The sequence below is a fragment of the Aptenodytes patagonicus genome, unplaced genomic scaffold (assembly GCF_965638725.1).
Source record: "Aptenodytes patagonicus unplaced genomic scaffold, bAptPat1.pri.cur scaffold_185, whole genome shotgun sequence".
Classification (NCBI taxonomy): Eukaryota; Metazoa; Chordata; class Aves; order Sphenisciformes; family Spheniscidae; genus Aptenodytes; species Aptenodytes patagonicus.
The window spans coordinates 37,572-61,387 of NW_027472121.1; the positions used below are offsets into that span (position 1 = coordinate 37,572).

The 23,816-nt window shown below is 45.0% G+C and overlaps 2 protein-coding genes across 4 annotated transcripts; both read right to left on the reverse strand.

The window, feature by feature from the left end:
- LOC143173679 (sulfate transporter-like) lies at positions 1-11,052 on the reverse strand. 2 transcript variants are annotated; one of them, XM_076363871.1, is made up of 3 exons: positions 10,976-11,052; positions 3,941-4,594; positions 1-1,616 (listed from the first exon to the last, which is right to left on the reverse strand). In XM_076363871.1, exons 2-3 carry the CDS (start codon positions 4,580-4,582, stop codon positions 111-113), a joined length of 2,148 nt encoding a protein of 715 aa, XP_076219986.1. In that variant the 5' UTR covers positions 4,583-4,594; positions 10,976-11,052; the 3' UTR covers positions 1-110. The 2 variants fall into 2 exon arrangements, with proteins under 2 accessions (XP_076219986.1, XP_076219985.1); XM_076363870.1 differs by lacking the exon at positions 10,976-11,052 and adding an exon at positions 9,698-9,801.
- Positions 11,053-16,713: 5,661 nt separating this feature from the next.
- On the reverse strand, positions 16,714-23,799 carry LOC143173682 (E3 ubiquitin/ISG15 ligase TRIM25-like). Of its 2 annotated transcripts, none has more exons than XM_076363876.1 (9): positions 23,139-23,799; positions 21,347-21,442; positions 20,537-20,770; positions 20,397-20,419; positions 19,072-19,208; positions 18,578-18,608; positions 18,319-18,350; positions 17,463-17,501; positions 16,714-17,157 (listed from the first exon to the last, which is right to left on the reverse strand). In XM_076363876.1, exons 1-9 carry the CDS (start codon positions 23,754-23,756, stop codon positions 17,075-17,077), a joined length of 1,293 nt encoding a protein of 430 aa, XP_076219991.1. In that variant the 5' UTR covers positions 23,757-23,799; the 3' UTR covers positions 16,714-17,074. The 2 variants fall into 2 exon arrangements, with proteins under 2 accessions (XP_076219991.1, XP_076219992.1); XM_076363877.1 differs by having other exon boundaries at positions 17,108-17,157; positions 17,463-17,553.
- Positions 23,800-23,816: the final 17 nt, after the last annotated feature.

The window sequence follows — 23,816 nt, forward strand, 5'->3', positions numbered from 1 at the left end:
TTAAAAACAACTCTGCCTCTTTTTATCTGAGTGCATATATATTGCATAGACATACAGACCCACAGCCATTTTTTTCCCAGGCTTTGTTCCAGCTTGCTCCCTTTCCACAACTAGTTCTTAGAAGCACTGGTCCCACTGTGCCCCTGTGCACCCAACGCGAAGTCCACAGCCTGGTGCACACTGTGGAAGAGAAGGTGGTCCTCCCCCTCTTTAAAGAATTCTCCTCGGATCAGGGAACTCCTCACTGAAGGATTGCACTGGGCCAGTAGCACCTGGACACCTATCTCCCTGTAGTCCTTGCAGACTTCTTTGAGCGTGCGTATTCCTGCCGTGTCCAGAAACTGTACTGCACAACAGTCAATCACTATTGTGTGAAACCCCAGAGATTCAGAGACAAAATCCATGGAGATGCTGGTCTGGTTGCCACCAGAATCCACCTCTTTCTCTCTAAGCATTCTTTTTGCTGCCTTTTTCTTTGCTGCCTTCACCCAGACTGGGTTGACCCCAGTTTGCTTGTACAGGGTGGATTTAAAGCACTCTTTGTTGATGTAGTAGAGGGGTGCTTCAAAACGGAACACCACGATTCCTGGCTTGGTCTGCAAGTTCTTGTAAGCAGACAGGGATTCATACGTTTCAGACTCTGCCACCCAGCCAAGCAGCGGTGCCTCTGGTCTCTGAGTTCGGAAAATGACGCAGAGCATAGAGAAGCAAACACCAACCAAAAGACCAATCTCAGTACTGATGAGTGCTGAGGCTGCCATAGTAACTAGCCAGATCACTGTGTCCACTCTGCTCAAATGCCACATTTTTGGCAGGTCCTTGAACTTCCGCAGGGCTCCTCTGAGGTTTACAATAGTTATGACAGCAAGGACACATTTCTGAAGGGAATAAAATAAAGGTGCAATCACAAGAAGAACTAATAGGATTACCAAACTAGTCACCATGCCAGACATTTGTGTCCTACAGCCTGTGGACTCTTTGACAAGAGTCTTGGCAAGAGCTGCGCTTGTTATGAAGCAATGGAAGAAAGAGGGAATGATGTTGCAGAAGCCAATGGCATACATCTCCTGGTTGGCCTTCACAGAGTAACCATGCTTCTTGGCAAACATTTCTGAGAGGGAAACAGTGATGGCAAAGCCAATAATAGCTATGGGGATAGCATCCAAAGCCACATTAGGAATCAGGTTCCAGTCTGGAGGGCGGGGTGGCAGAAACCCAGTTGGGATGTGTCCAGCAACGCTTGAGCCGTAAGTCTCTCTCAGCTTCCCAAAGTGAGATGCCAGAGTAGCTGCCACAATCACGACTAGTTCAACTGGTATTGGAGCCTTGAGCCTGGATTTAAAATGTTCATTAAGCTCTTTGGTTGGGATAAGTACAAGAAAGCACAAGAAGCTAGTGATGAGATCACAGATGTTGGTCTTGTGTATGTTTCTGAAGATGTTTATCCATGTGGCTATGAGGGAGCCGATGCCACTGCTCCGTGGAATGTCTAGGCCCAGGAGGTACTTGGCTTGTGAGGTTACGATGGTAAAGGAGGCACCCGTGACAAATCCACTCAGCAACGAATCGGAGAGGTACACTGAGACAAAGCCCACTTGAAAGAAACCCATGGCCACCTGGAAGGAATCAACCACACACAACAGATTAGGACACAAATCTTACAGATGTCATCACTGTGGGACTCTGGAGGGAGGTGAGATAAAAAAAAAACACTGCATGGCCCTGGAGGACAAGGCATGGTCTGAGCACGGAGAAAACAGTCTCCAGCATTCAGCTGCTCCTGGTACACCGCACTTAGAGGAAATGCATTTCTAACACAGAGCAGGCTTTTTTGGGGGTCTTCGTACTCTGAACCTGTGTTTGTTGTTTGCTCATCGGTTCAGTTGTAACTCCTAGTTGCCCTAGCGGGCAAAGAAACCTAGGGAAACAAGCATTTGAAATACTGGCTACTTCTGCCATTTCTCTCTCAATAATGAGAAATAATGTCTGTGAACTTTGCAGCGATCCAAAACCTTTTTGGTTGTCTTTGCCTTACACTTGAGCTCACAACCTGCAATAAAAATATAGCTTATGGCATAACAGCTGTCCTTTGAACTGCATAAAGTTTGGTGCATGTGATTCAGAAAGTACATGAGCTGCAAACTCTTGTGATGCAGATTTTACAGAGATAATTTTTTAAAGTGTCTTGTCATTCATTTTCATTAATGCTAGTTGAATGGACAAATCCTTGGTGCTCTCTTATGGGAATGACTGGTTTTATGGATACCTACCCTACACATGCATCTTCGCACCTGGTAAATGCCCCTTTCTCCCCATCAACCTTCATGCCAAATGGAGCATGAACCTTCTCACAGCATTTGCTAGAAACCTTTTAATTCCCTGAGCTAGACAACAGGGCTGTCTACACTGTTATCTGAAGACTGCAGGCCAGAACTTACAGGTATTAAACTTTAAGTAGCATCAATTCGATATATCCTGCTAGGTAGTTAAGGCAAAATAAAAAAGGCTAGGATCATGGCTGGAAACTTCAGAACCACCACAAAGCATTACTGAAGAGAAGGCAGGTTTGGGACCTGGACTTGACTGGACATGGGCTCAGACCCAAGCTCTAAAAAAGGCTCCCTCGCAACCTTGGTAATTAAGTTAATTCAAGGTTTTTCTAGATGTAAAACATTAGCAATAATTGCCTTACCTAGTTATGCGGTAGGCAACTGGTGTGAGCAAGCTTGCTTTTTGTGATTTGATTGTAAAGTTTCTGATACAAGGAGTATGTGATTTTGGTTGGAGCTTCCAACAAAAAAAATATTTGAGGGTGTGAAGACCTATTGGTTAGCAGGCAGAGAGACAGCAAGTAGAATATGCCTAACATTCAGAGGGACTTAAGATAAAGCAATCTGACTTCTTCATATAAAGAAACTTAATTGTACTTGTTCTTGCAAAGAACATTAAGCGCAATTCACAACTCCAAAACTGCGTTCATCCTACAGTGATGAAACACAAAATCCAGTGTACCTCAGGAGGCCCAGAATATTTCTGAAATTACTCAACACTAATTTGCAGTACAAGAAAAAGTCCCAGGTGTTTTAGAGTATCACAGGTATGTTTTCTTTTCCTCTTCTCTACAGTTTGATTAGCTATCGCCCTGGAGGTCACTGTAGGAACAAATGAATGTGAACTCACAAACTGAAATACCACAGCTCTGCAGTACCGTTAAAACTAAATCCATTCTGGTTAATGCATGACACTCTAAAAACAAAGAAATCTGCTTTAATTTCAGCAAGCAGTGAATTCTAGGAAGTAGAGACGGAGTGGTAAAATATTGTTGAGTAATACATTTTAATATGGTAATAATTAAGAAGTTTTATTTCAAATATATTTTATCATCTCAGCAGTGTCCTTTTCATACAAGGGCATTTTTTTGGCTTTGAATGGGCAAACAGCAAAGTTTTACAAGCACAGTGACAAATAAAAAGAAACCGGAGATACTTTTACCATCCAGATTATTTTTTGATAAAAGAAAAGGCAAATGACTGAAGTCTGGAATTAAAAGCTGCCACACCACATTTTGGCCCAATGAAGGCCTAAGCTATAAGCCAGCAAAAAACAAAAAAACCCAGAACAACAACAACAAAAAGCTTCAGGCCACAGTGAGGAAGGTGGTGAGCAGATTGTGTGAGAGCAGCAGGTGGTTACGTGCAGGTCCTTACAGTCCCCCAACAAAGTAGCAATGCAAGCACAAAATGCTGTTAAAAATAAGGAGAGGACACAGAGCCGTTTCTTGCACAACAGTAACTGGAGACCTCCAGGCCTCCCTGCGTCCACTTCCCTGGGACGCAGATTGAGGACACGTGCAAGCCCAGCAGGCTGTTCACATGGACAATCACCTAAAGAAGAATTATAACTATTTCCACAGAATACCTGTTTGTCCACCTCCTCTTACCTGATAAACTCCAGCTATGAAGGTCATGGTGGCTCCCACTGTAATTGCATAGCAGCTTTTATCACAGAGCAGCTTCTGCGATGTCTGATTCACAGGCAAAATGGTGGTGTTTACATATGCTGCTGTATCTGTGAGGACACTGAGCGCAGCTGGCTCTAAGTCATAGCCAGCTCTCTGTATTTCACGATCCACCACTTGTCCCACCATCAGGCAAATCACACCGAAGATGCCAACTGAGATGTGGCGGGAGGTTCCAAATATGAAATAAATAATGCTAGCAAAAAAGGATGTATAAAGGCCATAAATAGGCTCCTGCCCAGCCAAGAGAGAATAGGCAATTGACTGTGGGACTAGTAAGACACCCACAATCACACCAGACATTATGTCTCCCAGTAGGTACTCTCTTAGCTTGTATTTAGGAAGCCACTGCAAGACAGGAAAGAAACTGAAAACATAGTCTTTAACTTTGGCTGGAGTGCAGCTGCAAGTTTTCTTTGCTTGCTTAACCACCAGAGCCTTCATGCTCCTCTTCTTCTCTTGGGGTTCCAAGAACATTCTGTGATGGAAACTACGTTTAGCATCGTCTCCTTCTGGCATTTCAGCCACTGAACGAACGTTGTTGAATTCTGCCATTGCTGCCATCTCAAGGGCTCCCTAAAAACACAAAGAAGGACCATTTCCATTAAAACATAACTGAATGCGCTACATGAGACTTTTTAATGGAGTGAATACAGTATTTATGAAAAGCAAGGGCTAAAAGACTTAATTAAGCACAGAGAAAGCAATTTCCAAGCAAACTTGGAAAAAGCCTCCCCATTTTATGCCTGTTAAGCAAGGAATCACCTTCCCTAGCAGGCTGATATCCCGTAGAATAAACCCACTGCTGGCAATGTTGTGAAATGGAAAAGAATGCAGCAGCACTGTCTCTCTGGGAGGCTTCCTTGATAAAATCACTATCTGCAGCCTGTTCCACCATGCAAAGATAGACACAGGGTTTATTGTAGTCCAACAGTCACTTCAATTCAGTTGCTGAAAATTAACTACAATTAGTAGATCTCTAGCATTGCACAGCTTGGTCTAAATCTTATTTATGGGTTGGGTTTTTTTTAAATGCAGTGATTACACCTGCCAAATATTGTAAAGATTTTTTACCTAAGGAGGTGCAATCTTTACCCAGTGGCTTTATTTCAGCCAATGAGACATTGCAAGGAATGCTCTTCACACTTTATAAAAGCTGTTTTTCAAGTAAATTACATCTGACCAAAACAATACACACAAGTGGAAAACATATTAATGGGCACAACATAATGTAGGCGGAACACTTCTGCCAGAACACTTGCTCTAGTACAGGCTGCCTACAAACAGTAAAACAAGGTGATTATATCAAAGCACATTTAATACTGGAAACATGTTGCCTGAATGTGAAAGAGCACAGCCTTGACGAGACAAGCCCTAATGAAACTTGATGATACCAACAGTGATTACCAGCATTCATACAGCACTCTCGGTTTCCAGACAACATCCAGAATCCTCCAGAAAACTCTCTTTTAGCCACAATAACTGCTACTACTAGTACGTTGAAGTTACATTTCAGCTGGAAACCCATTCGCCTGGTGCTACAGTGGATTCAAGGCCACAGACAGCAGCAGAACCCTGAAAAATCCAACTCTCAGGCTTCCCTTTCAAACACTGCCTTGAAGTCCTGGTGTGCTAATAACAACACCCCCCTTATGTGCTAATTACACCTTCTCTGTGCAGTGCAAACATCAACCAAACTAATGTTCTATGCACTGTTTACGACTGAATTAATTACCAAATCAGTATTGGAGCTGGCCATGCTGAGGATGCCACTGAAGAGTCCATCTCAAAATTTGTTCACTTAGTCAACATTTCACAAGTAGCTATAAAACATTCACTGCTACTATTCACTTCAGTGTAAGTCTCTCAAAAACATACAAGGGGAGAGGTGACAGAAGTGAGTTTAAGCGTGGTGCTTAAACTACCCGTTTCCCCTGCAGTCAGCCCATTACAAGGCACTGATCCTAGAGCTATGCAGAGAGGAAATGTCTTCTTTTAGACCTCGGTCTAGCTGGCTGGAGTGTACGACTTCCATGCTTCCATCCCAGGTTTGATGCTGTCATATGGAGGTATCCAAAGTGCCGTGCATCAGCCCTATATAATGGTTTACACACAGCCATGCCTCCAGCAGTCTGCTAGCTCAGAGATGAACTGCCTTCAGTTCTTCTAGCTAGAAAGACAGTATCAACCCAAGTACCTACTGTCTTAAAACAGCCTAAGCAAATGATCCTAACCACATCAAAGGAACCCACGTGAGAGTAGAGGCAGCTACAATACTTAATGTTTAGACTGGCTTCTCTTTCCAGATAAAAATATTCAGAGATTTCTAGAACAGCCTTCCAATTAGAAAGCAATTCAACCGGAGTAATCCAACTCTTCCACCTTACACTGTAGCACACTTCTCCCTAGAGCTACCAGGCTAGAGCATGCAGAGGGCTATCTAAAGTCAACACATGGGACAGATGCTGATAGATAACCAACAAAAAATACCAGAGGCAGGGGTTCGCATTTTATCTTCTGCTCCATGCCGGGACTCCCAAAAGGTGTTTTCATTCACTACAAACCCATAAACAGTGAGTGCCTCTCTGGTGGGTAAGCTCCTGCATCCTTTCAAATAACCAAACACAGCTCACTCTTTGCCAGCCTGCCACTGGACTGCTACTGAAAGGGAGCTCTGTTTTGATCAGAGAACTCCCTGGCTCCAAAACTGAATAGCACGATGGCATCAGCAGGGATAGATTTTCTGCATAAGGTGGGGGACGTATGCCTTCCTGTTATCACCTGTACAACTCATGCTCTGTTACATGCCGGGGCAGACTAAACAGCATTGCCAGGTCTCACGCTCTGTGCGAGATACTTTATGAATACCTACCTCTCATTCTCCACATCTACCAGGTATTTCTAGCAAGGCATCAATGCTTTTCTCCAGCTCCTACCCTGTTCCATACTCCCATATCTCCAACTCTATGCTTAATTCATCTGAACCATGCATGGGGTCTGCAGGGTGGTCGGGAAACCAGAAAGATAAAAATAGCTCTAAGCACAACTAGGGAGAACACGCCTCTTTGTGGCTGCTGTTCTGCACACAGACAGAGGAGCAGCTCAGGGAAAGTCACAATTCAAAAAAAAAAAAAGGAAAAAAAATGAACACTGCTGGGTTAGGTGAGACCTAAGTGGAAAATTCCATAGTTTGAACTCAAGTCCTATTTCTGGTATCTATGTCCTTCTTTTGGTCCTGGTCCTTATAATTGGAGAACTGAGAGTTCTGGATCCAAAGATTAGTCCACCCAGAACTTTAATACATATATATTTTTAGGGGTAAATTTTCAAATGTATTTATTTGTCTCCATATTTGGTCTTGTTATACAAGTCAATCCCTTAGTACACTGGAAGGAAAGAGAAGAAAGCTTCAGTTTTGCCTACCTGCCTTCTTGATTATTCCAAACTTCTATCTTACAGCCTCCTGGCCATGCAGAATTACTGTATCACATACCTATATACACCTTATAATGACGAACTTCGCTTGGCTAATGACTTCCAGGTCAGTACCTTTATTGTGTTTTAGGTAACTATAAGCTCAGAAGAGCATTATGAAGAATTAGGATCTTTACAATGAGGAAACGTGTACTTCAAGAAGTGACATACTCAAGATCACATAGTGATCACGCTTGGAGGAGCACCCATCCCTACCTTCCAGATATCTAATCTCACCCACCTGTACAGTATTGCAAAGTCCGCTCAGGGATTATTTATAGCACTTATAAAAAAGCAAATACTACACAGTGAGAATGAAGTTAACATAGCGTACAAAAGCATATGTCCGCAGTACTCTGCATAAGTGCATTCTGTAGTTGTATTTGCTCAAGCAGTTTTATTCATTTCACAAGCACAGAGTTGCAAATAAAAAAGCTTTTCACCCAAAGCTCAGCAAATCAATACTGTAAAAGCTAGGGGAAAAATTCACCCCCAGACTACTTTTTATGTGTAGCAAATTACCTGAATGAGTTTGTTTTCTGAGATTTTAGTAAAGATTTTAGTGATGAAAATCCTTCTGATTACCCTCTCCCTCATCCAGGACTTGTAGACAGCTCACTCAAACCTGGGAGTTTTTCTTAATGTGCCAGGAAACTCCAACACGAAACCCAGATAGTTCAGTTTAGTTCCGCACAGTGCTGTAAAATATCTGCATAGTAGGTGATACCCGGGTTTTTTGGTCGTGTCTAGACAGTAGAGAAATGTTCTAAGTAAAAATCTTTTTGGCTGCTAAGCTCTGGACATATACTGGATCTTTGTGTTGACCTGCATGACAGCTTTGTCTACGTGGCTTGAAAAGGGCCTTTCATCACATAGTCACTGCCTCTCGCGATGTCAGGACGCTAGGAAATGACACAATTTCCAACACCTGTTTCACCCTTTTCTGCCTGAAAGCATTGCTCTGTATTATTTTTGTAACTGTTTAGCCCAAGCTTGCCTAGTAAAACTGGATTTTGTTTTTTTTAAAAAAAAACAAAACACCCTTTGGTTCAGTATGCTGAAAGACATTCTGTATATTTAACTTGGAAAGGTTAAAAAACTGTCATTTTTGTTTTGAAAGCTCCTATTTACGTACAACTCATCTGTATGCCTCAAATTCACTTTTATCAGCTCCTTTTGGCCTGAATAAGATCTTCAGGGGATGTCTGATTGCCACAAAGCTTTACTTAAGGTACAAAGAAAAAGACTACCACACAGAACTGAGGACATTTCCAGTATCTCTCTGTTATCAAGTGACTGCCGTAAAATAAAGATATGGGAAGGTACTACATTTTTGAGATCTGATGACTTTTACAGACTGTTTCTGGATTCCATCTGGGCCTTTCTTACTGATCCCGTAACATGGCAGAGGTGAGCTAGCATCTGTCTTTGGGGAAACACTACCTGCAGCACAGGGCCTTGCTGGCTCAGACTTCATTTTTCTGTTGCAGATCACAGTCACCTTGACAGTAAGAGAATAATGGATTGTGAAGCTCACTCACCTGCTGAAATAATGTATTACAAGCTTAAACTTAAGATGTGAGCATTTGAGAGTAGAGACAAAATCAAGAGTGTTCTTTCTATGACACTGATCTCAGTTTTCCAGATTATTTTTCTAAATTTCATGTGCATGAGTCGTCACTGTACATGATCACTACCCACCCTCACGTACCCACTTGCTGGCCATGAGAAGTTAAATGCATTTAAATACTAATGCATAAACACATAATCTAAAGAGACATGAAAAATTATTGAAGAGATGTAAAGGAAAAGCAGGGGGATCAGAAATCCAAGTTCCACATGAACTGAATCGGAGTTGGGCTACTACCTCTGGGTCCTCGGAAAATCTCACCCTAAGAATATAAAAGAAAAGCATATCACAACATTTTGTAATAACTAAATCTTTGTCCTTACTCTTGTTGGACAACAGCCTTTTCCAAATAATCTCTTAACTGTTGCGGAGCAACAAGGAAATTCAATATTGCCATGATAACACCGAGATAGGCACTGGAATAGCATTGTATGTACCTTGGGAGAAAATTCAGATTTTTAACAAAATCTTTAACATCCTCCAACAAAACATTCAAGCTACAAACATTTATTTCAACAAGAGACTTAAAATCATACGAAAACTGAAATCTTACTAAGAACTGTAAAACGACATACCGCATTTATCACGTTTAAGCAACACATTTGGGAACAGAGCTACCTTACTGTTGGCACGGTAATCACCAGCCATTAACTCAAGCGGGAAAATCTGCAAAGCCAGACAATAAAACCTTGCTTGTGTGAAATATTCGATCTCCTCCTCCTTCAAATGTTAGTTCGCCTGAGCGGCAGCAGCAGTGAAGCTGCCCACTGGCCTTGCACAGTCCCCAGCCTCTTTGGGGAAGGTCCCATAGAAGTCGGTGACCCCGCTCGCAGCCAGCCCTTCCAGGAAAGTCGGCTCCCCTCTGAGAAAGCAGCTGTAGATCGAGTGTGACGGTTACACTGCCCTGCCATGTCTGAAACGGATCCCTCTTGAAGATAGCTGGCTGCAGCCTCACACAGTACTCCATCAGTTTCCATCCGAACCGGATTTGTTACAGAGAGTTTGCTAAGTATTTTCAGCAAGTCATTTCTACGTTAGGACCCTCCTCTTGCCCTTACCGTTAGCTAGCGAAGGTAAAACACTGAAGAGCTGTGCTCAGGCAGTGAGGACGGGTGGAGGAAGTGCTGCCCCAAAGGCATTTCCTTGGGCAGTGGCTGCCAGCCCACGCCACGCTGCCTGCTCCCCCCGGCCCCGCAGCTGGGAGGGGAGCAGCAGCGGTGGGCTGCATGTACATGGCAGAGAGTTGTGCAAGAGCCCCGTCCCGCTCTGAACGGAAAGCCACACACAGGGTTTGCACTGGATAAGGGAGCACTTAAAAAATTGGTTTTTAAAAAAATTAAAATCTGCAAGAAGAACATATAGCAAGAAGAAATCCACACACTTTTTATACTCCTGAAATTGCAGATTTTTGCTGAGAGCCTGTATATCACTTTGGAAGCCAACCAACATTTAAGTTTCCAGGATAGTGAAATGGAAGTTGTAGTGTTTTTAATACAACATTCAGTTTCATCCTCTCATCTCAACACTTCTTTCACACCCAGCCCCTCCGGCGAGCTGACACTCTCCACCTCAGCAGCGAGCACTCTCCTCCTGGCCCCCTGGCTTTCATTTTCTACTTTCCTCTCTTACTTTGAGGCACCGTCTTGCGAGCCGCTCCATAAAGTGGAGTTGTGAGCAGCAGCCCCCCTTGGAGAGCCGAGCCGGGCCCACAGCAAGACCCCGCTGCCACTACCCACCTGCACCCCGCTGCCCGCCGCCCTGCCCGTCCCTTCCCCCGCCCGTTCCCCCATGCCGGTCCGCACCCGCCACGCCGGCCTCCCTCGCCTCACAGCGCCGCTGAGGCGCCCACTCACCGCGGGGCCGCCGGCCGCTCCGGGCAGACCTCGGGCGGGCGGGACCCACCGACCGACCTCCGCAGCTCCCGCCGGCTCGGCAAGCGCCGGCCCGGCCCGGCCCTACGCCTCGCCCCCCGCCTCCCCGCGAGGGGGCCGGGAGCGGCGGGCAGGGGAGGGCAGAGCCGCCCCCGCCGCGCCCCTCGGCGCAGCGCGGAGCCCGCCCATCGTCGGCCGGGGAGCGCCGGCCCGGACCGCCCCAGGAGGCCGCGGGGGGGGGGGGGGGGTCGGGAGCCGGGCCTGGCTTGGCTTGGCTTGGCTTGGCTTGGTTGGGCTTGGCCTGCCCTGCCCTGCCCTGCCAGCTGCCCGCCCTAATGCTTCGGTTTTTACTTTCTAATTAATTCAAAGTGTGTTCTGAATTATGAGCGGCCTGAAAAGCCTGGTGCAGAGTGTGACTCACTTGTTCTGCTCCTTACCCCAGAAAAACAACCACCCTGAAACAAAAAAACAGAGGAACTCTAGTGAAGAATCCCCGTTTCAGTTAATTAAGTCGCACTCACACTTTTAAGTTGAACGATTAATTATGTGTTGGTAACTTGAGGTAAAGTGACCTTAAACTTTCCATGGCTGTCACAGATAGGGATACTCTAACAATTTCTGACAAAATGGCCTCATCTTGCTTTGACGTACCACTAGTATTCATAAAAAATAGTCTTTTAATATCCCTCAGTGTTGTTTTCTCCACTGTCCAGATCTGTCTGGAAGGTACTTCCAGCTGGGAAGGACAGAGGACCTTTGACAATGTTGGTATTGAAAAATACTATTTCTTTGTTCAGTACTCTTTACCTCTGGGCTGGAAGATCAAGGTCAGAGGGGCCATACCCAGCCCCATCTGCCTTACCTTCACCATTTGCACAGAAAAGCAGACATCCCCTGAAATCACACATTGCCTAATATTTGCATTTCAGGTGGAACCTCGAGCTGCCAAAAAGCCCATCAATATGTGGTCGGAGAAAGTGAGACCAACTTCAAGCCTGCAGAATCCATGCTCGTGTCTTTTGTGTTAGGCAAATGTTATAAATCTTGCTGTAGAAATACAGAATATTTCCAATAGTAAACATTTACCCTCTCCACAAGGGTTTAACTAGATGTCATGGTAACTAGACCACACAAGTTGCAAAGGAATAAAAGAGCTCCTTCCCTCTCCCCTGGCTACCCACCGTCAAAAGTACCAGTAGCTTTGACTTCCCAATCCTCTTAGGGACTTCCACAGGAGTTTTAATTGAGTTTGAAGTATATGGTGACTCCAAGACTACCAGAGCAAATCCTTGTGAGGAGTGACATCTATGGCAAAAGCATTAAGAGGAGCCTTCTGTGTAGGGACTGTACAGAAACCCAGTAAGGAACCACAAAACCAAGCAATGTGCGTTAAAGCATTTTCATTGTCATTCTAGAGCCATTGGCTGTGGAACAACTTGGATCACCAAATACATCATGTCTTCGTGGAAGAGACAGGGAAATAATATCTTCTTGGAGTGCAAATAAAGAACATGATATTAAAAAATTCCCAAGCATTATTTTTTTTCTGAATCACTGCTATTATTAGGGTTTTTTTCTTTTTATTGTACACTGATTTTCTAAAATGTGGGGGGAAAAAACAAGTAAATATTTAATATAAGTAAATCGTTTAACTGTCAACTGCTTTCCTCTTCTCAAGGTATATTAAGTTTTATGGTTAATATATTTCTGTGCTAAGGGAACCTTTGGCCTTGGAGAAATGTGCCTCTGGGCTCCTCACGCTCCAGAATCTCCTGCCAAGGAATGGTGAGCTGAGGCTTGCTGACACACAAACGCTAGCATGTGCCATCTGCCCATCCCACTCAGTCTGCCTGTCAAACCTGCTGCCTCTGGTTCTCCAGGTTGCCCCATCATCATTATGATATCAAATCTCCAGAGACCAGTTTCTCAGACTACAAAATAATCTTGAAAAACACTCCGTTTTGTTCCACCGGGCACATACTCCTGGGCAGCCTGCGCACTGCAGCTGGGGAAGCCCTCCCGCCTCGCCTCTTGCCTGGCAGCTCTTGTACAGCCCCGCTGTGCCCTGGTCCGCTTGGCAAAGAGTTCTATGGGCTGCACGGGACGGTGTTGCCGTCCCTCTCTGCTCTGTCAGTAAAACCCCTGTGCAATGCCTCGCTCTGGTTCTTCTCAGTCCTCTCCAGGCTTCCAGTTCTGCTTTATCACTCAGCAGATAAAGGCACCCTCTGATTTCCCCCAACTCTCAGCTGGTTTATGCCACCTGGCTCCCACCCTTGTGTAAGGAGCCTCCTGCTTTCAGTTGTGTCCTCCTACTACCTCCCTGCCCACTGCCTCGGTCCCACCAGCCGTACAGCTCCGTGTCAGGACGGGTGGGCTATGGTGAAAGCAGCTAAAAACATGTGTTATTTTCTCTCCTTGTCCTTCCTTCTCTGTGCAACTTGCCATCCACTGAGATTCGGGCCTGCATTTGCAAAATGTTGCATGAAGTTTGGAGATGGAGAAGATGGGAACTGCCTAGCTTGCTGCCCAGAGACTGAGAGCTGTCTGCATATCCAAGCTCGTACAAACCTGCCTCCCCATGCAGGCAGCTTGTCTGGCCACTCAGACAAACATTAATAGTGTAAAGCAAAATAGGCACAAAACAGAAGCAATGTTAAGTTACCCTGAGATTCCTGAACTTGAGCCTTTGGCGGGAGCAATCAGGGGCCTTAGGACAACCTTCCTCAAGACCTCCCACGGTTTCCTGCGTGCAAAATCAAGGCGGTATCCCCGGGGTTTGGTGGCTAACCTGCTGGTCCTAGAAGGCCCTAGTGCCAGACACATAAAGGTCTAGATGTGGCATGTCTGACTTACTTAGAAAGTCCATCAGACTAAGTAACAGAAAGAGGCCTGTCCTAGCTTTTGAAATGCATTTTATTTATACATTTGATTATAAATTCAGCCACATCATGCAACGCTTGGCAAAAGCAAAAAAAGAGCCATAAAATCAGCTGCTACACTCTCCTCCCCTCTAAAGGTTTCCATCAAGGATGAGAAAAATGCCAAGTAAAAATGAAGTGGGTGGAGGGAAGGCGCATAATAAATAATGAAAGATGCAATGGATCAGAGTCCTTAGGTAATCAGCATACTTAAGCCATAAAGATATCAAAAAGAAATAAGCTCTGTCCATATCTCAGGACTACATATCTCACAATTACATTGCTATCAAGAAAGAGTGTTCTGCACACATATCTGTGCAGAATTGCTACACTTTCAGTGTATGCCATGGTCCAATATTGTCTCCTAGAGTCAAAAACTAATTAAGTGTTAATATTTTCAGGGTGGTGTTGTGGGTTAGAAGGCTCAGTTAAATAATTGCTGGACTCCAGTGTATTTTCTTACATTGCTTTCATCTAGTCTTTCACCTCTCTTTGCTTCCTCAAGGCTAATGCGTGGAATATTAAAAATAAGACAAGTCTCAAAATCAGAGGACTCTATCTTTGCTAATACTATAGCAGGCAAATGTATGGGGGAAATAAACTGCACCATCAGCTTAGTATCTAACTCAGAAAATCTACCCTCCTAGATACTAATTTTCATCCAAAAGCTTTGTGAGCCTGCAGCAGTATTAAAAAATGTATTTTTCCCAATCTACTTGAAATGAAATCCTTTGCTTTTGCCATATAGCAGCAATTATAAAGTCCTTATCTCCTGAATAGATCTCCTGAATCACATTAATTTTGCTTACAATAGAGTCACTATTCTTCTGCTCTGTTTTGGCAGGTGTTTACATTGGCCACAAATTCGAGTCCGATAAGCCTAGCAGTGAAAAGCTACATGCACTTTTCCCTCCAGATTAGATGCTAGGCAAGTTCCATCCCGAGAATTACTGTCTTTGTTTTGGTCAAGAAGTCCCATTGGTCCTGGGGTTTAGTTATACTAGGTACTTTAATCTTAGTGCGATACTGTATTATCTGTGATCAACGCTTCAAAGGCAGCGTTACAACTGTCTAGTGAGGGCTGCAGAGCTCTTCCTTAAAGCATGAATGGCCTTTACCCAGCCTGCTGCAGACATACTCGCTTCTCGGCTGCTCCCAGCCCTTCTGAAAGCCTCTTGTGAATGTGACTCCATTCATAAGAAATGGATGGTCATCTGCAGTGAAGGTTTCTGGAAGGACCCTTCTCTAAATGGGTCACAGACAATTCTGCCAGGGGCTCAGAGATTCAGGGAGCTTACAGCTGGCATTGGAGGTAAGGTGAAGTCAGTACCTCATTCTCCCTGGAGAAAGAAAGTATCATCATATCTTCTCCAAGACTGTCAGAAATGGTGTTAAAAAAATGAGAATTGCTTGCAGGCAAGAGGGTAGCCATATATCCAGAAACGTGCTGGTGAGGGCCGCTGCCTGGGAGTGCAGGAATTGCTCAGCACCCTGCTACCAGCTGCCCTTTCCCTCTGCTGGCGAGGGGGAGAGCTGTGCTCCAGTTCTCCCACGGCAGCCTGTGGCTGGAGGAATGGGAATACACATTTTTAACATGGGTTTCGCTGTGACCCGTGTTATGCTAAACTGATATTTCAGAAGGGGCTACAGAGGTGCTGACATTTCCCAAGTGTAGTCAACGTGGGATGCGCTGTGAGATGGGGGGAGAGGAAGTTACTTAAAATAACGTGCTTGAATAAATCTCTCGCTCTCTGTAGTGATCTGCAGCAGTGCAGTAACTTGCTGTCTGCAGCAGCAGCACTGAACAGCATTGGCTGCTCACGGCTTCTTCACCTGGGGTGAAAGCAGTAACTACCTGGCAGCCAGAGAGATGCCCCGGTAATAAAAGTGCCGAAGGACAGGCTCATTTCTTTTGCCTTATTTGAGTGGCTGAGAGCAGCTGTCCTTCGTGTCTTGCTGGCTTCAAGCAGTAGGGAATATTTGCAAAGTCACCTTGAGCTACTGCTGAGCTCCCAAAATTTGGCCATGCACTTTCTGTTATGCTGACAATTGATGTGTGCAGCAGAGCAAGGGCTGCAGATCCATTACAGCTTGGCAAGTCCATTTAAACCACGAAGGGAGACGTTACTCTATATCTGAGATGGATTTTCCCGAGTTTATTGTTTTTAATCCCTGCAGTTAGGTATATGTTGATTATTACAAGTGACAGAATAGAGTTGTAGCCATGAATCCTAATTTATATAGAAGCACCCAGAACTTAGCCTTTATTTCTTAAAAATGTTTATGCTGGCAACCCTGGTTTGCAGTAGAATATTTTTATCATTTGGAGAAGAAACACCCAGGTTGTGAACCTACGTGTTGGATCTGAACCACAGCTAGGCACAGAGCAGCCCACAGCAACAAAGAGTGAGCCTATCTGCCTGGCAGTGTCTGTGAAATCCCTTTGTGGAGTTGACATGTGCAATAATGGCTACATCTGGAAAGCACAGCACGTGCTTGATCAGAAGAGAACATCTGTACACACAGAGATGTGGCCAGTGAAGCATCTTCATACGCTGCTGACCGTGGTATTTTGCATGGCTCTTTGAGCACTCTGTAGGAGAAGTGTTAAAATGTGGCTTAGGGGCTGACTAAGCTGGTTTCATACAAAGATAATTAATTCTTTGCTACAAAGATCACTTGTGTTAAATGTGATAATCCAAATCTGTGGCACGGTCCTGAACAGCTTTCTACTGCAGCCATCCACAAACAATGCTCTCAATAATCAATTCCTGGTGATGGTATGAAATCAGCCAGCCTTGCTTATCTGTATCTATAGCCATTTATTTCGTTATCCAACCACATAATGACAACACAGTTACTGCAATTAATAGTACACAAGTATCATTAGTACCATGAGATGATATAGTCCACAGTTTGGAAGCCAGCAGCAGCTGGAGATTTTCTTATGTTCGTGTTAATTCTTAGCACTTCTTTTCTAAATTTGCATATGCTACAGAATTGCTTTTAATAGCAGGTATGCAGGGGAGGCAAAGACACTTGGCAGGTCCCCATTATTAGAGGACATTTTTGACAATATTTAACTTTTTCTTTCCATCTCAGTTCTGACTTCTTTTTTTCATCTCTCCCCTACTTCTGGGAATACGTAGACAAAACACTTCGTTCACATCTGCCATTCTGAAGTTCGCTGACCCTTCCCGTGGCTTTTGTGCCGTAGGAATACACAAGCTGGAGAAGCTTCACTTACTGTAATAATAAAGTAATATTTTATTGCTATGCTAATAACATTTGACAAGGTGCTTCCAAGTACAGCTTTGCATTGCCTCAGAAAAAATGTTTCTTCTCCCTCCCCTGTTTTGAGTAACTGTCTGGTTCTGTATAGAACACAGACATTAATATGTCTGTAGAAGAGTGAGCTCACAAGACACATAAATGGCCATGTACAGCGATTTAAAAATATACCTCTAGATTTGAGGCTGGCATTATGTTAAATGAAAGCAACTGTATTGTTAAGCTGCACTCCGTAATTAAAACTCCATTTAATCGCTTACCTGCATCACATGCCTCTTGTGCTCTCCATCCATTATCAGCTACATGAATTATTGGAAAAAGAAAACTTTTTTTCTGGTTTTTCAAATGTGTCTGGTAAAACAAATATGTTTGCATTTAGGGCAAGACTACATTGTCTTCAACCCCCCCACTGAACAGCTGTTCTCAAACACATCCTTTCCAAAGTAAAATTTTACCATTAACCTGTCCCTAAGAAATGCTTGTCAGAAGAGAGTATTGTTCCCCTCCAAAAATTAAAAAGTGGTGAAGAAAGTAGGATTTTATTTTGAATTTATGAATTAAGAAAAACTTGTTTGCAAAATGAACTTTAGTTGCAGCAATTAAAAAATATAAAAAATCTTTCAAATAACTTCTAAATAAGTTTTCTTCAGAAAAGCTTGTAGAAAAGATGCACCACTGTACCCAGCAGAAATCGATTTGAGCATTGGACTAGTGCTATCTGAAGAGAAATACGGTCTACAGATTTAAGATCTCCTGTAGCATTTGGATTTGTCTGGGAATCTTTTCAGGCACTGGGTTTGCTCCAGCTCCTGCTCAGCTGGTGGGAACCCCTCCAGGGTCTTTCCTCGGAGCAGGCTCAGGCTTTTACTGAGCACTGAAGCAAACCCTCAGGCTGAAGATAACTGATTTCTCTGGTGAGTTCCCAGAGATTTCTGCCCACTGCAGATTTTGAGAACTGTGCCCTGAGGCTGCTCTCCTACTGGTCTCACCTCTGGCAAGGAGAGGAGATGCATGCAACAAAATGCTGCTCACATTTTTAGGTGAGGGATTTTCTCTGCAAGACTCACAGCCCCAGGCCAGAGTCCTGAGGAGTAACTACTATTTTTGAACACTTACAGTTTGAAGAGGTACCGGTATCTGAAGCCCCACTGTAAAGAAACAGTGTTGAATGTTAGTGCCTCATAAAACACAAATCGCATCTTGTTAATAACGAAATAAGAGACGTGAATAGATCTGACCCCCTCTTTTGAGATGAAGGACAGCCTTGTAGACTCTGCTTGGCTGAAGCAGAGGAGCACAGGACACACAGTCCTTAAATGAACAACTGTTGGAGAAATTTGCAGGGAACATTTTGTAAGTAAAGAAAAGGATTTACCTGTTCCACTTAATTTGGTTGGTGAGTTCACCTAAGAAAGATGGAGAAGAATGTTTTACAAAGCTGGCAATGCATTCAAGTTTGGTATGTGGTACTGTGCCCCTGGATCTCATGGTCGGGGATAAACTAGGTGGGGATGGGGGTGGGCAAACGAAGAAGACGTTTCTCAAAAGCATGATTGAGCACCTAAAGGCTCGGGAGGTAGGTGGGAGCAGGAAACCACATCAGACAGAGGAGAAGCTGGCCTTACGCTGGTTAGGGGCAGACCTTTTTCTTGTTATCCCCAGAAACAGTCTTTCTGCCCCCTTTGCCCTCCCCTCTCCAACACCGCCAAGATCCCATCCGAATCATCAGCCCCTCAAGGCCATGCACACACCCCATATAAAGGAGCCAGCGTTCGGCAGCCGTCAGCCTGGCTCACTGAACCCCATGGCTTGCTGTTTTCCGCTCGGGGTCAGTGGTGCGTGGCTGGCGGGCCGGGGCAGATCACTCACTGTGCACGCCTTGCAGCAGCGAGTCCTGGTGACTCATGAAGTCCCACATCAGGTGTCGGCAGTGGTTGATCCTGGCCTGATCCATCTGCACTACCACCACATCCATGCTCCTGCTGCTGAAATTCTGACTCGCAATCCTAGGGTGCAGGCAGTCATTTCACCAAGGAAAACCATTTAGCATTAGAAAGTTAACAAACTCCTTCGTTAGGAAGGACTCTACAAAGAGGAGGGTGCTTTGGCAACATGAAGTATCAGGTAAATGGCCATCTGATAAGGTTAAGTGAGTTGCAATTGTTATATATTGTTATTTACTTGGCAATGCCTTTCGCTTACCAAACCTAGATGGCAACTTTCAAATGCTGAAAATGAGAAAGGGGGAGGCGTTTTGCTAATACCCTTGTGCAAATAGTGCTTTGACCTGCTGCAGGCAGGCTCTTACTGTTCTAGCACAACTGCCGTTGTGATAGAAAGAAAATGCCAAACATATTAAATGGTGTCCAGGCTTCTGGAAAATGACTTTGATCCCACAGGCTAGATTTTGACTTGCAGCACAGCTGTGAGTAATGGACTGTGCTGCTGCCAGTATAGCCCCTAGGTACACGGTGATTCAAAGTTATCCTTACAATCCAAGTTCAAACTCAGCTTTAATTTGTACAAGTTACAGAGATGACATCTTAAAATCCAGCTAGATGTTTGAGCTAGCCCTTCATGTGGCTGGGGAGTTTAGTGTTGCAGCAAAATCTCTTGTGGATCTGTAACTTACTGTTGGTGTGGTTTTGCACCATTGAATTACAGCTGACACCCAGGCATCAATTAGGAAGTGATAAGTTATAAATTAAATGTATCACCTGTGAGAGAAGGGATAATAAATCTGTCTAGCTATTAAGCTTGTCCACAAGCAGAAGCAAAAATCAGTGGGAAATGAGCCAGCTACCTCTGCAGCCAAAGGCTGTTCACTGTGACCTACGTGCAGGAGTGTCACCAATACACAGCCAAGAGAGTGTTGCTGTAAACTGAACCCTATGGGCTTCACCTCTGATAAAAACGTTTTTCTGGTAATAAAAGCCAGTGGTTTTCATCAGAATCCAGCAACCGTGTAGCTGCCAAGGAAACTGAAACTTAAAGGGACCACTGGAACGGCAGCCAGATATCTCTCCATCCTCGTTAATTGTGTGGACGTGGTACCCTCTGGCTCGGCTGGAATAGGGAGCAGCTTTGCAGCATAGGGTGCCAGGACAGAGGGGCACAGGCAGTGGGGTTTGATCCCAGTTATCAACACCATATTTTTTCAAAGAAGAAAACAAGTGTTTTCAGGTGGAACATACCTGTCCATGGCCAGTTTAAATTCCTACAAATAGGATTGGCAAAAAAAAAAGGAAAAAAAATTGTTAGTGTGATTACCAGAAAGGGCAGCTGGCTGAGAAATAGGCATATTGATGAAGAAAAGCAGAATACCGCTGCTTACTTTGAAGAAGATGAAAATATCTGTTTGCTCTCTCATCTTCTGCAAAGACTGAAGATGCTGTGCAGCCTCATCTCTCCTCTGTTCCATTTCCTTCTTCACTTTGGTAATGTCTGCCAGTTGTTTTTTCTCATTGGATCGAATGTCAGTCAGGATCTTCTTCTCTTTCTGAATCATCTCTGTCTTCATCTCTTCAAACAGCTTTTGCAGCTGAGAAGTCACTGTTTTCGTATTGGTCTAAATGAACAGATAAGAAAATGGTGCACTGGCTCAGGAACCCAACACTTCAGCTTAGTGCCTCTGTTTATTAATTAGGATTGTATCTATCCTTTGCACTGGCTTTAGAAGGAAGCAGACAATACGCATTCGCTTAGAATATCTGATTAAACAGAGGGTTATGAAAATTATTGTGCTATAGTAACAAAATCAGCTAAAATTCAGCTAGCAATGTGAGAACTGTATCAGTACACACTGAAAAGCCCACTTGTAGACTCAAATTGTTTTTCTTTTATTTAACAGATAGAAAACATTAAAAATATATAATGATATGTACAATCTGTGGTCTGCCAGTGCTGCAACCTGGTCCGTGCAACCACAATAAATGGTGGAGTCTCCCAGCTGGTTCCTCCTGTGGAGCTATGCTGGGAGGCTGTGAGACAGCTTGGTTCTGGCAGTTTCTTACACCAGTGTTTTCCCTGCTTTGGACTATATCTCTTTCTATTCATCTGCTTCTAACAGTATAGTTTCCATCACTTATTTCCTAGAAATTGTGGAGGGAAGATGCTCTGAATTAGCGACAATCTGGATACCAACCTTGAGCTGATTCTCACTTTTCTGAAGCTCTTCTAGGGCGGTCACTAAAGCACTTTTACGTTCCTGCAGCCACCCCACGATGTTCGAGAGTTCACCCTAGCAGAAGGAAAGACAGCATTGAACTTCATAGCAGGGAAGCAGCACGGGTAGCTTTAAACCAGACTGGCAGTTTCTGGAGCTGGTGAAATGGCACGGGCACCTTCCACCTGCCTGCTTTCACCAGTAAGCCCTATAATAAACTGCATTCATTTGCCTCCTCATAAAGATAGTGCATAATGGGAAAACTGATATGATGTTGAAATCTTTCAAATCAATGTTTAATTTTTATATATGTGTAACTTTGTATGTGGTAGGTTAATAAACAACTTTCCCTTTGAATAAGTAAATTTCACTTTAAATTAATAAATCTCACTTTATCTGTTAAAGCTCTGTTCCTGCCAGAATCTTCACATGTGCCTAATGTGATCCAAATCCTTAGTTTTCACATCTGTCAGCAGCTGTGGGATCTGAGGATAAGGTAATAAGCAACCATCTTTTCTGAAGATCAGCAAAACAGCGGTACTTACTCACCCAGCTGTTCATTTTAATGGATACCACGATCATCGAGTGCTGTTATACTGCACAATAACACATTTCAGAGGGGACGTTAAACCTTGTTCTTCAGGGATTAGAATAGACAGCATCTGAATGGTTCTGGTTGCTCCTAGCAGCCTCCAGCAGTGTTTTCACACCTTGAGCACCCATGAATGGCCGCAGCAGACACAGCTGCCAGATTCCCGTTTCTTTACCAGCTCCAAGGATGAAGGAAATGGCTACTTACCCTACACAGCCCACTTCTGTTTGGCAGCCCTGAATTTTTTATATGTAACTTGGGGGAGAAAGTTACTTTGCGATACATATAACTGCAAAGGATGCTTCCTGCTAATACCCGAGGAGGCTGTGACCTGTCCTGAGGTCCAGAGCGAGCCAGACATTTCCTGCCTACGCACTGGGTTGCTGCAGGGTGTTTTGCTTGGGCTCTAAATTGAGCCCAGAAATTTCAAACGCAAGGCAGTGAGTGAGCATAGCAAATGCATTTTATCCCCTCAGTCTCAGCTGATTTTGGAGCATTTTGAGGACAGCGGCTGGCCTCAAAGGCAGGGACATCGAGGCCCCATGTCTCTGCCCGCTGGGACGCTGGCTCCACAAAACTTAGGGCAGAAGGAGGAGGGAGCCAGAGGGAAGGGCCTCGAGCGGGAAAACCTGTTTCCCAACCCAAAGTTCAGCAGTGGTGAGGTCTCCGAGGCTCTGTGGAAGAAGAGACTCCTTAATCCCTGCAGGAATACTTCTTAATCCCAGCCAGGAACACCCTGGTGAGTGGCAGTTTGCAGTTGCCTGGGGCCGCACACGATGGGCGTGCACTTCAGCGTTGTGGGACAGCAGAGCCCTGCGCCTGCCTCTCGCTCGCTCTTCCGCACGCGCGCCCACGTCAGCACACACTGCAGGATTTACCCACCCTTGTCCCGGTCAGCCCCAAACACCTTTCTCTGCTCCTCTCCCTCTGCTTAGCCTGCCAGGCGGCTCTGGCAACACAATGGAGGAAATGAAAAGTAAATTCCAGTCCCCGCTGGGGCAGATATGAAATGCCCTGAGCTGCTGCCTGCCTGCCCTCGCCACCCCCCCCCCCCCGCCCCACCCTGTCCCCATTCCTCAGTGAAAGCCTTACTGCCCCTCCTGCGGCTTCCCCCCTTCCCCCAGGTCAGGAGTTTGGAGCAAACCCTGCAGGGGCCGTGGGGAGAGGAGAGCCCCTTACCAGCTGTTTGTCATGTGCCTCCTTCAGGGTGATGATGCTGTGGCCCTTGTGGCACCCCGCAATAGAGCAGAGCATGCAGATGTACTGCCCCTCGTCCTGGCAGTAGCACTCCAGCAGCCTGCCGTGCTCCAGGCACCTCCTCTCCTCTGCCACGCTGCCTGCGCCCACCTCCACCAGGATGTGGTCCCGCTGGGAAGCCTTGGAGTTGTGTTTGTTCAGATGGGCCTGGCACAAAGATGCATCGCAGATCAGGCAGGTTTTCACCGCTGGCTGGGACCAATCCAGGCAGAAGTCACAGGGAACTAACTCCTTCTCCTCTGCAGAGCCCTTGCCCTGTTGTCCTTTGGAAGTGGTGGCCAGAAATGCCTCCACAATGCTGCACAGCTGGAAATTCTTCTGTAGCTCCAGGATGGGCCCCAGCTGGAGTTTGCACATGGGGCAGGAATAAGGGGCCTTGGATTGCTGCTGGGCACCGAGCGCCTTCTGGACACACTGCTTGCAGAAGCTGTGACCGCAGCTCAGTGACACTGGGTTCCTGTACAGACACAGGCAGATGGGACAGCTCAGTTCATCCTCCAGGCTGGCACCCCCTCCAAATTCTTCCCTAGCTTTTGCCATGGCTGCAGAAATGGCGTCTTAGCCAGTCTGCGAGAAATGAAACTAAAAGGACGTCCTTGG

Bases quoted from the DNA above. Each gene is read 5' to 3' on its own strand.
- LOC143173679 (XM_076363870.1), bottom strand. From the start codon at position 9,724: ATGTGTTGCTTAAACGTGATAAATGCG. The intron at 4,595-9,697 runs GTATGTCGTTTT...TTGTGTTTTTAG, and splicing joins GCTTAAACGTGATAAATGCG to GGAGCCCTTGAGATGGCAGC. The intron at 1,617-3,940 runs GTAAGAGGAGGT...GATTCCTTCCAG, and splicing joins TCATAGCTGGAGTTTATCAG to GTGGCCATGGGTTTCTTTCA.
- LOC143173682 (XM_076363876.1), bottom strand. From the start codon at position 23,756: ATGGCAAAAGCTAGGGAAGAATTTGGAGGGGGTGCCAGCCTGGAGGAT. The intron at 20,771-21,346 runs GTTGGTATCCAG...CTGTTCATTTAG, and splicing joins AAAGTGAGAATCAGCTCAAG to ACCAATACGAAAACAGTGAC. The intron at 20,420-20,536 runs GTAAGCAGCGGT...TCCTATTTGTAG, and splicing joins ATATTTTCATCTTCTTCAAA to GAATTTAAACTGGCCATGGA.